The sequence below is a fragment of the Magnolia sinica genome, chromosome 11 (genome assembly GCF_029962835.1).
Source record: "Magnolia sinica isolate HGM2019 chromosome 11, MsV1, whole genome shotgun sequence".
Taxonomy (NCBI): Eukaryota; Viridiplantae; Streptophyta; class Magnoliopsida; order Magnoliales; family Magnoliaceae; genus Magnolia; species Magnolia sinica.
In genome coordinates, this window is record NC_080583.1 from 16,626,514 (window position 1) to 16,640,319 (window position 13,806).

The 13,806-nt window shown below is 35.1% G+C and overlaps 1 protein-coding gene across 1 annotated transcript; it reads right to left on the reverse strand.

Moving 5' to 3' along the window:
- Positions 1-6,124: 6,124 nt before the first annotated feature.
- LOC131218036 (uncharacterized) lies at positions 6,125-7,333 on the reverse strand. Its single transcript, XM_058212718.1, has one exon. The coding sequence runs from the start codon at positions 7,331-7,333 to the stop codon at positions 6,680-6,682; it is 654 nt and encodes a 217-aa protein (XP_058068701.1). The 3' UTR covers positions 6,125-6,679.
- Between the last annotated feature and the right edge of the window lie 6,473 nt (positions 7,334-13,806).

A 13,806-nucleotide genomic window follows, 5' to 3' on the forward strand; every position in this document is an offset into this window, starting at 1 on the left:
ATTAAAGCATGGCTTATTAATGATATGGTGGCTAAGTGTATGGGACCTATTCATGCCCATATTTTAGTCTGGGCTCGTTGGCATCCAAACTACCTACTTGGACCGTTCATTAGGTCCAGTGCACTCTCCCTATAGACTGCCTTGAAAAATTCGTACTGATCAAATGATTGAAATTGTCCGATAAGTGACATACAAAATGGATGTAGAATTTTGTTCTTGGGAGATAGAATCAGTCAGGGATGTGTCGAACCATCTGATTTCTGTGGTTTTTTTGTTAATAGCAGAAGAAGTGGGACCAGATCTGATGGACAGTTCTGATAGGTGATTTGAATATATCCAAAGTCCAAAATCAATTATTTACATTGTGCACCGTAAGGTGGTATCGAAATGCAGAAAACTTCAATTTACTGCATGATGCGTACCCTAAAGGTGAAAGGTACGGACAATCTTTTTTTTTTTTTGGTTAGCTTGTTAGTACACACGCATGTCAGTACACACTCCTTGTTAGCCACCCCCGCTAGGGATCGATACCAAGACCTCAAGTGTTGAAACGAGGTATCTCCACTTAGTTTGCCAGTTGAGCTATGGATCTGGGTGTGGACAATATTTAACCCTAAACCCTCAATATTTAACTAGACCCAGATTTCTTTCCTGACTTATGCATTGGAGGGTCCCCTGCACGAGCCAGGGTTTTCCTTGCCTGTCCTTTATGCAGGTTCATTGGCCTAGAGAGGGGTAATCAGATTTATGCATCAACATATATTAAAAACCTTAAAATCTAAACTCGAACTCAACTTGTAGGCAAGATCTAAAACTTAGCTCGAAAGATCGAGCTCAAGCTTGGCTTGAACTAAGCTCAAGTTGGCCCGAGCAGCTAATCAAGTTGAGCCGAGCAGCCATTTAATATCAAGGACCGAGCCGAATCGAGTTCAAGCTGAGGTAGACTGTTGGCCGAGCTAGGCTAAGCTCGACTTGATTAAGCTAATGTACAATTCTACTTCTGCCAAGTACCACCATAAGCTAGCTATGGAGGTAATGGGATATGTGGAGCCCATGTGATGAATTCACAACAAGCATTCGGTCAATCAATTGCAGGTCTCACTACAAGAAATATGGTTTTTACGGACGAAATATTTACCGTAGAAATTTTTTCGTATTTTCGTAGGCAAAAGTCATCTTTGCCTATGAAAATTCTTGTAGGTAAACGGTGTTTTGAATTTTTGAAAAAATAAAAAATCGAAAAGGTCATCTTTACCTACGAAAGGGTGTGTTGAATTTTTGAAAAACAAAAAATCGAAAAGGTTACTTTTAAGCCATCTCTACCTTTAGATGTGAAAGCCATCTTTACCGACGAAAATTTTCGTAGGTAAAGAGTGTTTTCAATTTTCTAAAGGATACTTTTACAAAGCCATCTTTACCTACAAAAAGATTCGTAGGTAAAGGGTTTGTTGAGCCATCTTTACCAACGAATAGTTTCGTAGGTAAAGGGTGTTTTGAATTTTTATAAAGCAAAAAAATAAAAAATAAAAAACCGAAAAGCTTACTTTTACCTACGAAATTACATTCCGTAGGTAAAAGCCATCTTTACCAACGAAACTTGTCATAGGTAAAGGGTGTTTTGAATTTTTGAAAAAACAAAAAATCAAAAAGTTTACTTTTACATACGAAATATAATTTCACAAGTAAAAGCCATATTTGCTGATGAAAGTTGTTGCAGGTAAAGGGTGTTTTAAATTTTTGAAAAAATAAAAAATCAAAATTATTTTTACCTACGAAAGTTTACTCTTTACCGACGTAAATATTCGTCGGGAATCGACGTAAACATTCGTCGAGAATAATGATTTAGGTTTTTCCAATGCCTTGAAAAGGTTTGCAGTAAGAGTTTTACTAACGAATTCGTTCATAGGTGAAAATATTTTACAATACTTTTTTCGTAGGTAAAAAACTTGGAAGAGACATTGGATGACACTTTTACCTACGAAAATTTTCATAGGTAAAAAAACCTGGATGAGACTTTTACCTACCAAAAGTTTCGTAGGTAAAAAACGTGGATAAAACTTTTACCTACGAAATATTTCATAGGTAAAAGTCTTTTTTTTTCCCAATATTCCAGCACAAAATTCCTGATATACACCTGTTACAATATATTTCATCATGATATACACCTGTATATAATATATTTCATCATATTCACATTCACATCCATCTAAACCCAAACTAATGAAAAGAGAGAGAACATATGAGAGGTGATCCTTATCTCTTTTAATAGATTCAAGCTGCATGTGCCCTACCCAACTTCTTATAAGGAGAAGTTATATGGGTCTTGGAATAATGTTGGTGACAAATCCACCTTGTCTATAAATATTATCATATTGTGTTAGGACATGATTCTAAAAATGAGATAAATGCAATTCTCAAATAATCTATGCTATAAGTGGAGATGGAAATAGATGTATTGTGATGCTTGAGTTCGAGTATGCTTGCCAACAAAGCAAGATTTTCTTGTTTGTTACCATATGATTAGGCTACATTATTACATCAATCAGGTTCGGGTTCGGGATCAAGTTTAAGTTGGGTTTTCAAGTTTAGGTTTAGGTTTAGGTTAGAAAGTTGAGATTAAGATTAAGTGTAGGTTTAAGTTTAGGGATTTGAGAATACATTTTGATTTTAGATTTAGATTTAGGTTTTAGGTTATAGCTTTAGGTTATAGGTTTAGGTTTAGATTATAGGTTTAAGTTAAGGTTAGGTTATAGGTTTAGGTTAAGGTTAGGTTATAGGTTATAGGTTTTGGTTTAGGTTTAGGTTAAGGTTTAGGTTTAGGTTTAAGTTTAGGTTATAGGTTTAGGTTAAAGTTTAGGTTTAGGTTATAGATCATAGCTTTAGGGAATTGAGAATATGTTAAGGTTTAGGTTTAGGAATTCGGGTTCAGGTTCGGGATCAGGTCTAAGTTTGGGTTTTCAAGTCTAGGTTTAGGTTTAGGTTAGGGAGTTAAGATTAGGATTAGGTGTAGATTTAGGTTTAGGGATTTGAGAATACATTTAGGTTATTAGTTTAGGTTTAGGTTTTAGGTTATCTATTAAGGTTTAGGTTTTAGGTTTAGGTTAAGGTTAAGGTTAGGTTATAAATTATAATTTTAGGTTATAGGTTATAGGTTATAGGTTAAGGTTTAGGTAATAGGTTTTGGTTTAGGTTAAGGTTATAGGTTTAGGTTTAGGTTAAGGTTTAGGTTTAGGTTATAGGTTTAGGTTAAGGTTTAGGCTAAGGTTTATATTTAGGTTATAAGTTATAGCTTTAGGTAATTGAGAATAGGTTAAGGTTTAGGTTTAGGAAATCGGGTTCAGGTTCGGGATCGGGTTTAGGTTTGGGTTTTCAAGTTTAGGTTTGGGGTTTCAAGTTTAGGTTTAGGTTTAGGCTAGGGAGTTGAGATTAGAATTAGGTGTAGGTTTAGGTTTAAGGATTTGAGAATACATTTAGGTTTTAGGTTTAGGTTTAGGTTTTAGGTTTAGGTTTAAGGAATTGAGTTTAGGTTATAGGTTATAAGTTTAGGTTATAGGTAATACGTTATAGGTTAAGGTTTAGGTTATAGGTTAAGGTTTAGGTTTAGGTTATAGGTTTTGGGATTTGAGAATAGGTTTAGGTTACAAGTATAGGTTTAGGTTAATGTTGTAGGTTATAGGTTTTGGTTATAAGTTTATGTTAATGTTGTAGGTTATAGGTTTAAGTTTATAGATTTAGGTTTAAGTTTAGGAATTTGAGAATACATTTACGTTTTAGGTTTAGGTTTAGGTTTTATGTTTAGGTTAAGGTTATAGGTTTAGGTTTAGGTTTAAGTTTAGGTTATAAGTGTAGGTTATAGGTTTAGGTTTAGGTTAGGTTATAGGTTAAGGTTTAGGGAATTGAGTTTAGGTTATATGTTATAGGTTATAGGTTAAGGTTTAGGTTTAGGTTTCGGTTATATGTTTTGGGATTTGAGAATAAGTTTAGGTTATAAGTATAGGTTTAGGTTAATGTTGTAGGTTATAGGTTTAGGTTATAAGTTTATGTTAATGTTGCAGGTTATAGGTTTAGGTTACATGTTTAGGTTACAGGTTTAGGGATTTGAGCATACAATTAGGTTTTAGTGTTTGGTTTATGTTTTACGTTTAGATTAAGGTTACAGGTTTAAGTTATAGTTTTAGGTTTAGGTTATAAGTGTAGGTTATAGGTTTAGGAAATCAGGTTCGAGTTCGGGTTTAGGTTGTAGGTTTTGGGATTTGAGAATAGGTTTTAGTTATAAGTATAGGTTTAGGTTTAGGTTTAGGTTTTATGTTTAGGTTAAGGTTATAGGTTTAGGTTTAGGTTTTTGTTATAAGTGTAGGTTATAGGTTTAGGTTTAGGTTAGGTTTTAGGTTAAGGTTTAAGGAATTGAGTTTAGGTTATAGGTTTAGGTTATAGGTTAAGGTTATAGGTTAAGGTTTAGGTTATAGGTTAAGGTTTAGGTTTAGGTTTAGGTTAAGGTTTAGGTTTAGGTTATAAGTTTTGGGATTCGAGAATAGGTTTAGGTTAAGGTTATAAGTTTAGGTTTAGGAAATTAAGTTCGGGTTCGGGATCGAGTTTAGGTTTGGGTTTTCAAGTTTAGGTTTAGGTTTAAGTTAGCGAGTTGAAATTAGGATTGGGTGTAGGTTTAGGTTTAGGGATTTGAGATTAGGACTAGGTGTATGTTTAGGTTTAGGTTTAGGGATTTGAGAATATGTTAGGTTTAAGGTTTAGGTTTTAGTTTATAGGTTATAGGTTTAGGTTATAGGTTTAGGTTAAGGTTTAGGTTTAGGTTTGGGTTTAGGTTATTGGTTTAGGTTAAGGTTAAGGTTTAGGTTTAGGTTTGGGTCCCAGGAAGGAATTAACGGTCGAGGGCATTGTCCCCACCATGATGTTTAGTTTTAGGTATTAGTTTTATGTTTAGGTTTAGGTTTAGGTTTAGGAAATCGGGTTCGGGTTTAGCTTTGGATTTTCAAATTTAGGTTTAGGTTAAGGAGTTGAGATTAGGATTAGGTGTAGGTTTAGGTTTAAGGATTTGAGAATACATTTAGGTTTTAGGTTTAGGTTTATGTTTTAGGTTTAGGTTATAGGTTTAGGTTTAGGTTTAGGTTTAGGTTATAGGTTATAAGTTTAGGTTATAGGTTTAGGTTTAGGTTTAGGTTTAGGTTTTAAGTCATAGGTTTATGTTTATGTTTAGGTTTAAGTTATAGGTTTAGGTTATAGGTTTAGGTCATAGGTTTAGGTTTAGGCTATAGGTTTAGGTCTAGGTTATAGGTTTAGGTTTATGTTTAGGTTATAGGTTTAGGTCATAGGTTTAGGTTTAGGTCATAGGTTTAGGTCATAGGTTTATGTTTAGGTTTAGGTTTAGGTTATAGGTTATAGCTTTAGGGAATTGAGAATAGGTTAAGGTTTAGGTTTAGGAAATCGGGTTCAGGTTCGGGATCGGGTTTAGGTTTGGGTTTAGGTTTTAGGTTATAGGTTATAGGTTTAATTTATAGGTTAAGGTTTAGGTTTAGGATTAGGTTATAGGTTTAGGTTAAGGTTTGGGTTTAAGTTATAGGTTATAGGTTTAGGGATTTGAGAATACATTTAGGTTCTAAGTTTAGGTTTAGGTTTTAGGTTTAGGTTTAGGTTTGGGTTTAGGTTATAGGTTATAGGTTTAGGGATTTAAGAATACATTTAGGTTTTTAGTTTAGGTTTACGTTTTATGTTTAGGTCTAGGTTATAGGTTTAGGTTTAGGTTTAGGTTATAGGTTTAAGCTTAGGTTTAGGGAATTAGGTTCGGTTTCGAGTTCGGATCGGGTTTAGGTATTCTCTAGTATTATCTACTATTGAACCTAGTATTATCTATTACATACTAGTAACATACAACCAATATTAGGGCACCATACCATAAGCTACAAGAATTTTATATCCCCCTAAACAAGGTATCATCCATTGATAACATATATATATATATATATTATAAGTTCTTTATTTTCATTTACATTCGTAAAGACATTCATCATCCATCCAAGAAAATTGAAACAAGTACTGTCACTCTATGACTAACATAAGTTAAGGTTTTAAATTTAGGTTATAGGTTATAGTTTTTTTTTTTTAGTTGAAACAGAATTAAAATACTCCACATTTCAACTATGTGATTGTTGGCATATTTAGCCCAAGAGAGTGGTGGGTTAGGGTTTTTAAATAAAAGATAATACTACCTCTTAAATAGTCCTGAACTTTGAAGTGTTCTACTATATTCAGCAATGACTAGAGATCTCTTTACCAGCTCCCAAATCCATGCCGAGTTCCGTAACCAGTCACGTTCCGACACTGTCTTTGCAAATGGCTGGCAATTCATTGACAATATCTAATTACGGAGTTGTTCCAACATGGAAATATAACTACCATGCTGAGCTCTCTGAGAGTCATCTTTGCTTTTATTTGGGAGCATAAACAATTTCGGTCCCTCTAAACCCAAATCATCAGTCCTTGTATCAGAACCAGAAGAATCACTATGTTTTCTCATCGTGTTTTGAAATTTTACTCCAAATGAAGAAGAGCTGAAATACTGTGACAGTGCCTGTCTCAATTGTGTAATACTGCAAGGGGAGAGGTATTGATCTTGCAATTTTGTATGTATGAAGACAGGGGAAGCTAAAAACTCTTCAGCATGCTCCTACAAGATATCTTTATTTTCCTTCTTGTCTTGCCCTAGATTGGAACCCTGAGAATGGGACGTTGTTAACAGAGAAAGATCTGATATGTCATGCTTCAATAAGTCAATCGTCAACATCAGATGCCACATATTAATATCATGAACTCCCTCTGATACCACCAGTAAAACATGACTAATGGATACCAGGAAAACACCAAGCTGAATACCCATCAATTCATGAGCCAGGTCAGCTAACAGGGATTCACCATTTAATACAAAAACTGAAGACAAGCCATCAGGTCTAATCATCTCAGCTAGAATAGAAGGGCTGAATAAAGGTTGGGTATCAAGAAGAATTAGCCTTTCAGCAGAAATCCTAAGTTCAATTTCCATTGTACAATGCCTATCCAATGCTCGTGTTTCTTCCGACTGCATTGTAAAAGGTGGGAGCATTCCAGGAGAGCTCTCATTGAATCCATAAAGCTCGCTTAGTATTGTCGATTTGCCAACACTGGTCGGACCAATGATGCTCATGACCATGAAATCGGCATTTTTAGTTAGGAAAGGGAGGATCCGATCGGTGTGGAAATCCCAAGAATCAGAGAGGAGATTGAGGGATCCAACGGGCGGGAGCGGGACCGAAGAACTACCGATTAGTCTTCGCTGCTGCCGCATCGAGCTAATTTGGTGATGGTGGACCCCATGGGGCCAGATTTGGGCTTTGCTATGAGGATCTTCGGAGGAGGAGGTGGTGGTGGTCTTGATCCGGTGGCGGCCGCAGATGATGACGACGACGACGACGACGACGATGTAGCTGCCGCCATGGATGGCAATACACTACTGTCTGTCTAAGGTTATAGGTTATAGGTTATAGCTTTAGAGAATTAAGAATAGGTTAAGGTTTAGGTTTAGGAAATTAGGTTCGGGTTTAGGTTTGGGTTTTCAAGTTTAGGTTTAGGTTTAGGTTAGGGAGTTGAGATTAGGATTGGGTGTAGGTTTAGGTTTAGGGATTTGAGAATACATTTAGTTTTTAAGTTTAGGTTTATGTTTTAGGTTATAGGTTAAGGTTTAGGTTAAGGTTGAGGTTAGGTTATAAGTTATAAGTTTAGGTTATAGGTTATAGGTTCTAGGTTAAGGTTTAGTTCATAGGTTTTGGTTTTGGTTAAGTTTATAGGTTTAGGTTTAAGTTAAGGTTTAGGTTTAGGTTATAGGTTTAGGTTTAGGTTATAAGTTATAGCTTTAGGGAATTGAGAATACATTATGGTTTAGGTTTAGGAAATCGGGTTCGGGTTCGGGATTGGGTTTAGGTTTGGGTTTTCAAGTTTAGGTTTAGGTTTAGGTTAGGGAGTTGACATTAGGATTAGGTGTAGGTTTAGGTTTATGTTAGGGAGTTGACATTAGGATTAGGTGTAGGTTTAGGTTTAGGTTTTAGGTTATAAGTTAAGGTTAAGGTTAGGTTAAGTTTAGGTTATAGGTTATAGGTTAAGGTTTAGGTCATATGTTTTGGTCTAAGTTAAGTTTATAGGTTTAGGTTTAGGTTAAGGTTTAGGTTTAGGTTATAAGTTATAGCTTTAGGGAATTGAGAATAGGTTAAGGTTAGGTTTAGGAAATCGAGTTCGGGTTCAGGATCGGGTTTAGGTTTGGGTTTTCAAGTTTAGGTTTAGATTTAGGTTAGGGAGTTGACATTAGGATTAGGTGTAAGTTTAGGTTTAGGGATTTGAGAATACATTTAGGTTTTAGGTTTAGGTTTGGGTTTTAGGTTATAGCTTAAGGTTTAGGTTTTAGGTTTAGGTTAAGGTTAGGGTTAGGTTATAGGTTATAAGTTTAGGTTATAGGTTATAGGTTTAGGTGTAAGTTTATACTAGGGTCTGCTCCAACAATTTCGAGCTAATACATAAATACGGCCTATCCAAATGGCCAAGCCACTTCAATGTTATATATAGAAAATGGATAGCTTCATTATTTTCTTAACAGTGGTTCCCACCTTCCAGGGACCCCTACTCAACATCCAGATAGCTCTGACGCACATCTAGGTCTGCTCCATTAATTTCGAGCTAATACATAAACACGGCATGTCCAAATGGCCGGGCCACTCTAATGTTGTCCATAGGAAATGGACAGCTTCATCATGACCATAACAGTGGTTCCCACCTTCCAGGGACCCCTACTCAACATCCGGAGAGCTCCGACGCACATTCGGGTCTGCTCGATCAATTTCGAGCTAATACATTTAAAAACAACATAAAAGGCAAGTAAAGCAAGAAACATCCATATGAAGATATTGAGAGAAATTACTAGTGTATCTATATTCCTTCTATGTAGGGTTGTTATTATCCTAATCTAAACAGTCAAGAAATTCAACATGATTTTAGAAGGGGGGTTGCTATTATCTTTACTCATTCATTTATTTTTCACTGGTAATTGCCTCAAGTATAAGTTTTTTCTTCTATGGAGTTAGAACTCTCAACACCTATATAAAATGACACTGACAAAGGCCCAACCTGTTGTGTTGCGATAATTCCGAATGGAGTTAATGCTAAAAATGAAACAAGATTGGTTTTTAGTAAGTTTCTGAAAATTGGGATCATTTTATGAATTCTTTGATGATTCTGATATCTTGTTTACTTGTAATTACTTCATATTCAAGAATGATGAAACTTGCAACCATGTGCAAGAAAAGTAGGCACCATAAAAGGGAAAAGCAAGTAAAATCAGGTTTGACAATGCTAGATGCCAAGTCATATCTAACAAAAGTGAAATAAAAGTTGATGTGGAATTCCGAACAATTCTAGTGAGGAATGATTAATTGATTCAAATTAACATATCATGCAGCATACTTTTCTAGCTCATGTCAGATGTCAAGTACTACTTCTTTGATAGCAATTACCTTATAAAGGCACTTGTAACTGAGTCAAGGGATTGAATTTGACTTCAAGAATTAGCGGACCCTACTAAAATGAAGTGATGCATCTACTAATCAAGGTAAATTTCATATAAACATCATATAGGCCACATTTAAGAGTTCCTAAAATTGATCTCATATCTCTACATCATTTTTTATACATGAATTCCATCTGCGTAATACCAAACATAACTGAGAATATCAATTCAATAAATTTCATAAAAGTATTATACTTTTCAGATCAATTTAGGGCATTATCTTAAAAATAAAGAGTTCCAATTATCTAATGGACCATAACATAGGAAATAGTGGTGATTAACCATTAATGGGCCCTACAAGTTTTGGATCAAGTTTTGGAAATAGTGGTGATTGACCATTATGACTATTGCACATGTGCCACATGCCAAAATGTGCAAGTTGTGAGCTAGTCATCAGGTGGTCTTTGTCATGTCATTGCCTAAAAATAGTTGTTCTGCCTATATGTGACCCACCCTTCTACAACAAGAGAAGGGCAGTTGAAAAAGAAATTACTTAGAGAATGAAGATGTGGCATACAAGCAGTTTAACTAAATCGTCGAAATTATGCTACCTAGAGTAGATGTATCATAAAAGAAACTTAAACTTATTTGGTATTATTAGATTGGTGGACTTTTTAATTAATTAAATTTTTTTTTTTTGAGATGATGATCTCTTTATTTATTAGGGCTGAAGCCAAAGAATTACAAAGAAAATAAAAATAAAAAAAAAAAAGTTGCAGCATACAGTCGGTTGTAGGTGATCAATCCTCCATCAAGAATGCTTAAAATGAAAAGGATTCAGGAAAAAAAATGGAATATGCATTTTAACAAATGGATGGTGATTTTTCAAATGGAAAGGAGAAAACAACTCATTTCACATCAATTTCAAATAAGGAAGATTAGAGTCTAAATAAAGATCAGAATAGTGAAAATCAGATCCAAATAAAAGTAATCTTAACATCTAATCTTATTTAGTAGATCCACGACAGTTGAAAATAAAATGCAGTGTAAAAGAGAACAAAACAAAGGTCGGATGCTAAAATCCCACAAGAAAACCTGCAAACAAGAATCGATCTACTTTAAATGCATTGTTTCAATAACTCACTCTGCCAACTGAACCATATGATTTTGCTGAAACCGCGGCTAGAAATTACAAAATAACCAAAGATCTGTGTCTGGCGAGAGAGAAAAAGGCAAAAGAGGTCTGAGGTAGAGAACATATTGTTTGATGCCCAATGGAGAGGCAGTGATGTAAGAGACATCCCAGTCATAGAAGATGAAAGGATCTCCAGCCGTGCAGAGGCCGAGAAGGAGTGAAATGCATAATGAAAAGGTAGCAAAGGACCATAATGGAGCCATTTAACGGTTCTATAGAAGAAAATCGCAGGTTTCTACTGGATTTCGGATGTTTTTTCCCTTACATTATCAGATATCGTCTCAGAGGGGTGTACAAACAACGAAAGAGCAGAGCAGAGAGAGAGAGGGGGGGAATAGAGATCGAGTGGAAGAGAGAGTGGAGAGAGATAGAGAGATCGAGATGAAAAGAGAGAGGAGAGGGAGGGGATTAGGGTGAGAGAGAGGAAAGGATTAGGGCAAGACAGGGACTGGATGGAAGCAGATTGGCTAGTGTACCGAACACGAATGGCGTACTGAGTAACTCAGCATACTGAGTAAACTCTGTGGGGTCCACCATCATTTACATATTTTATCCACCCCGTCCATCCATTTTAACAAATAATTTGAGGGCTCTATCCGAGGTATATCCAAATCTCAAGTGGACCTCACCTTAGGAAACAGTGTAAATTGAAATTCTACCGTCTAAAATTTCTTGGGGGCCACCAAAGTTTTAGATCAATCTATAATTTGTGTTTTCCATTCATCCATGTCTGTGTGATCTTATGAATAGGTTGGATGACAAATAAACATCAATTTGGGCCCTACCAAGGTTTGAGCAGTGGAGATCATTATTCCCACTATTTCCTGTGGTGTGTTCCACTTGAGCTTTAGGCACGCTTCAATTTCGGCTCAACCACTAAAATGAGCTGGAAAAATGGATGGACGGCATGGATAGCCCACACACATTCACGGTAGGCCTAACTGAGTTTACTGAGTAACTCAGTAGTCAATCTGATTTTTGGTGTACCACACACCAGCTATATAGCTGGTGTATGTACACTTCGTGCGAAGACGAGATCTGATGCTCCCCGAGCTTCGAGTTGTACGAACGGTTTAAAGAATATCAAAGTTACATGGACACCACATAATATAATGGAGAGGGGTTTCCTTAAAACATTCATAATCATATATTGGGCTTGCCTAAATGTGATTCACAAATCCAACCCACTCATTATATGTGTCCCACTTGGATGAGGGGTCAGACCAAGTTTCAACCGCATCCAAAACTCATGTGGGCCCTACCAAGTGCTTTTATATTTTTTAAGATGTCTTCAATTAGTTTTAGATAGTAAGGCCCACTTGAGTTTTGTTTACTGATGATTTTTGAGATATCTCATAACCTAAAGGGGACACATCAAATCCACGGTGTTGATGTTCGACACACATCATGATGGTGCCCACAAAACTCATATATTTTAAGGTAGAAATTTTTTGCGGTGAGTTTTACCAACGAATCTTTTCGTCGGTAAAAATGCCCAAAACCACTTTTACCAATGAAAAGTTTCGTCACTAAAACTCATATATTTTTAAGATAGAAAATTTTCACAGTTTGTTTTACCGAGGAATCTTTTCGTCGGTAAAAATGCCCAAAACCACTTTTACTGACGAAAATTCTAACCTAGTAATATCTAAGAGCATTATAATATCTAAGAGCATATAAAGATTCTAACCTAGTAAGTAAATGAAAAATAATTAAGAAATGTTAACATAAATTAAATTTATAAGGCTACTCATAAAATTAATATACTAAACTCATTGATGTACTACTCATAAAACTAATATATGTTATCAATTTTCCGGCCCGGCCTATTAAGGTTGCAAGGGTAATTTTATAACATATATATATATATATATATATATATATATATATATATATATATATATATATATATATACATGTTTTCAATGGAGGATACCTTGTTTAGGGGGACATGAAATTCTTGTAGCTTATGGTATGGTGCCCCAATATTGGTTGTATGTTACTAGTATGTAGTAGATAATACTAGGTTCAATAGTAGATAATACTAGAGAATACCTAAACCCGATCTGAAACCAAAACCGAACCTAATTCCCTAAACCTAAACTTAAACCTATAACCGAAACCTAAACCTAAATGTATAACCTAAACCTAAACCTATGACCTAAACCTATAACCTAAACATAAACCTATGACCTAAACCTAAACCTATAACCTAAACCTAAACCGATGACCTAAACCTATAACCTATAACCTAAACCTAAACCTAAACCTATAACTTAGAGCTAAACCTATAGCCTAAACCTAAACCTTAACCTAAACCTAAACCTAAACCTTAACCTATAACCTAAACCTTAACTTATAACGTATAACCTATAACCTAAACATATAACATATAACCTAAACTCAATTCCCTAAACCTTAACCTATAACCTAACCTAAACCTAAACCTATAACCTACACTTATAACCTAAACCTAAACCTAAACCTACACCTAATCCTAATCTCAACTCCTTAACCTAAACCTAAACTTGAAAAGACAAACCTAAACCCGAACCCGATTTCATAAACCTAAAGCTTAACCTATTCTCAATTCCCTAAACCTTAACCTGCAACCTAACTTAAACCTAAACCTCTAACCTACACTTATAACCTAAACCTAAACTTAAACCTAAACCTGTAATATTAACCTAAACGTAAAACCTAAACCTGAACCTAAAACTTAAATGTATTCTCAAATCCCTAAACCTAAACCTAAACCTATAACCTACAACATAAACATAAACTTATAACCTACAACATTAACCTAAACCTATACTTATAACCTAAACCTATTCTCAAATCCCAAAACCTATAACCTAAACCTAAACCTATAACCTAAAACCTAAATGTATTCTCAAATCCTCAAACCTAAACCGACACCTAATCCTAATCTCAACTCCTTAACTTAAACCTAAACTTGAAAACCCAAACCTAAATCCAATCCCGAACCCGAACCTGATTTCCTAAACCTAAACCTTAACCTATTCTCAATTCCCTAAAGCTATAACATATAACCTAAACCTATAACCTTAAC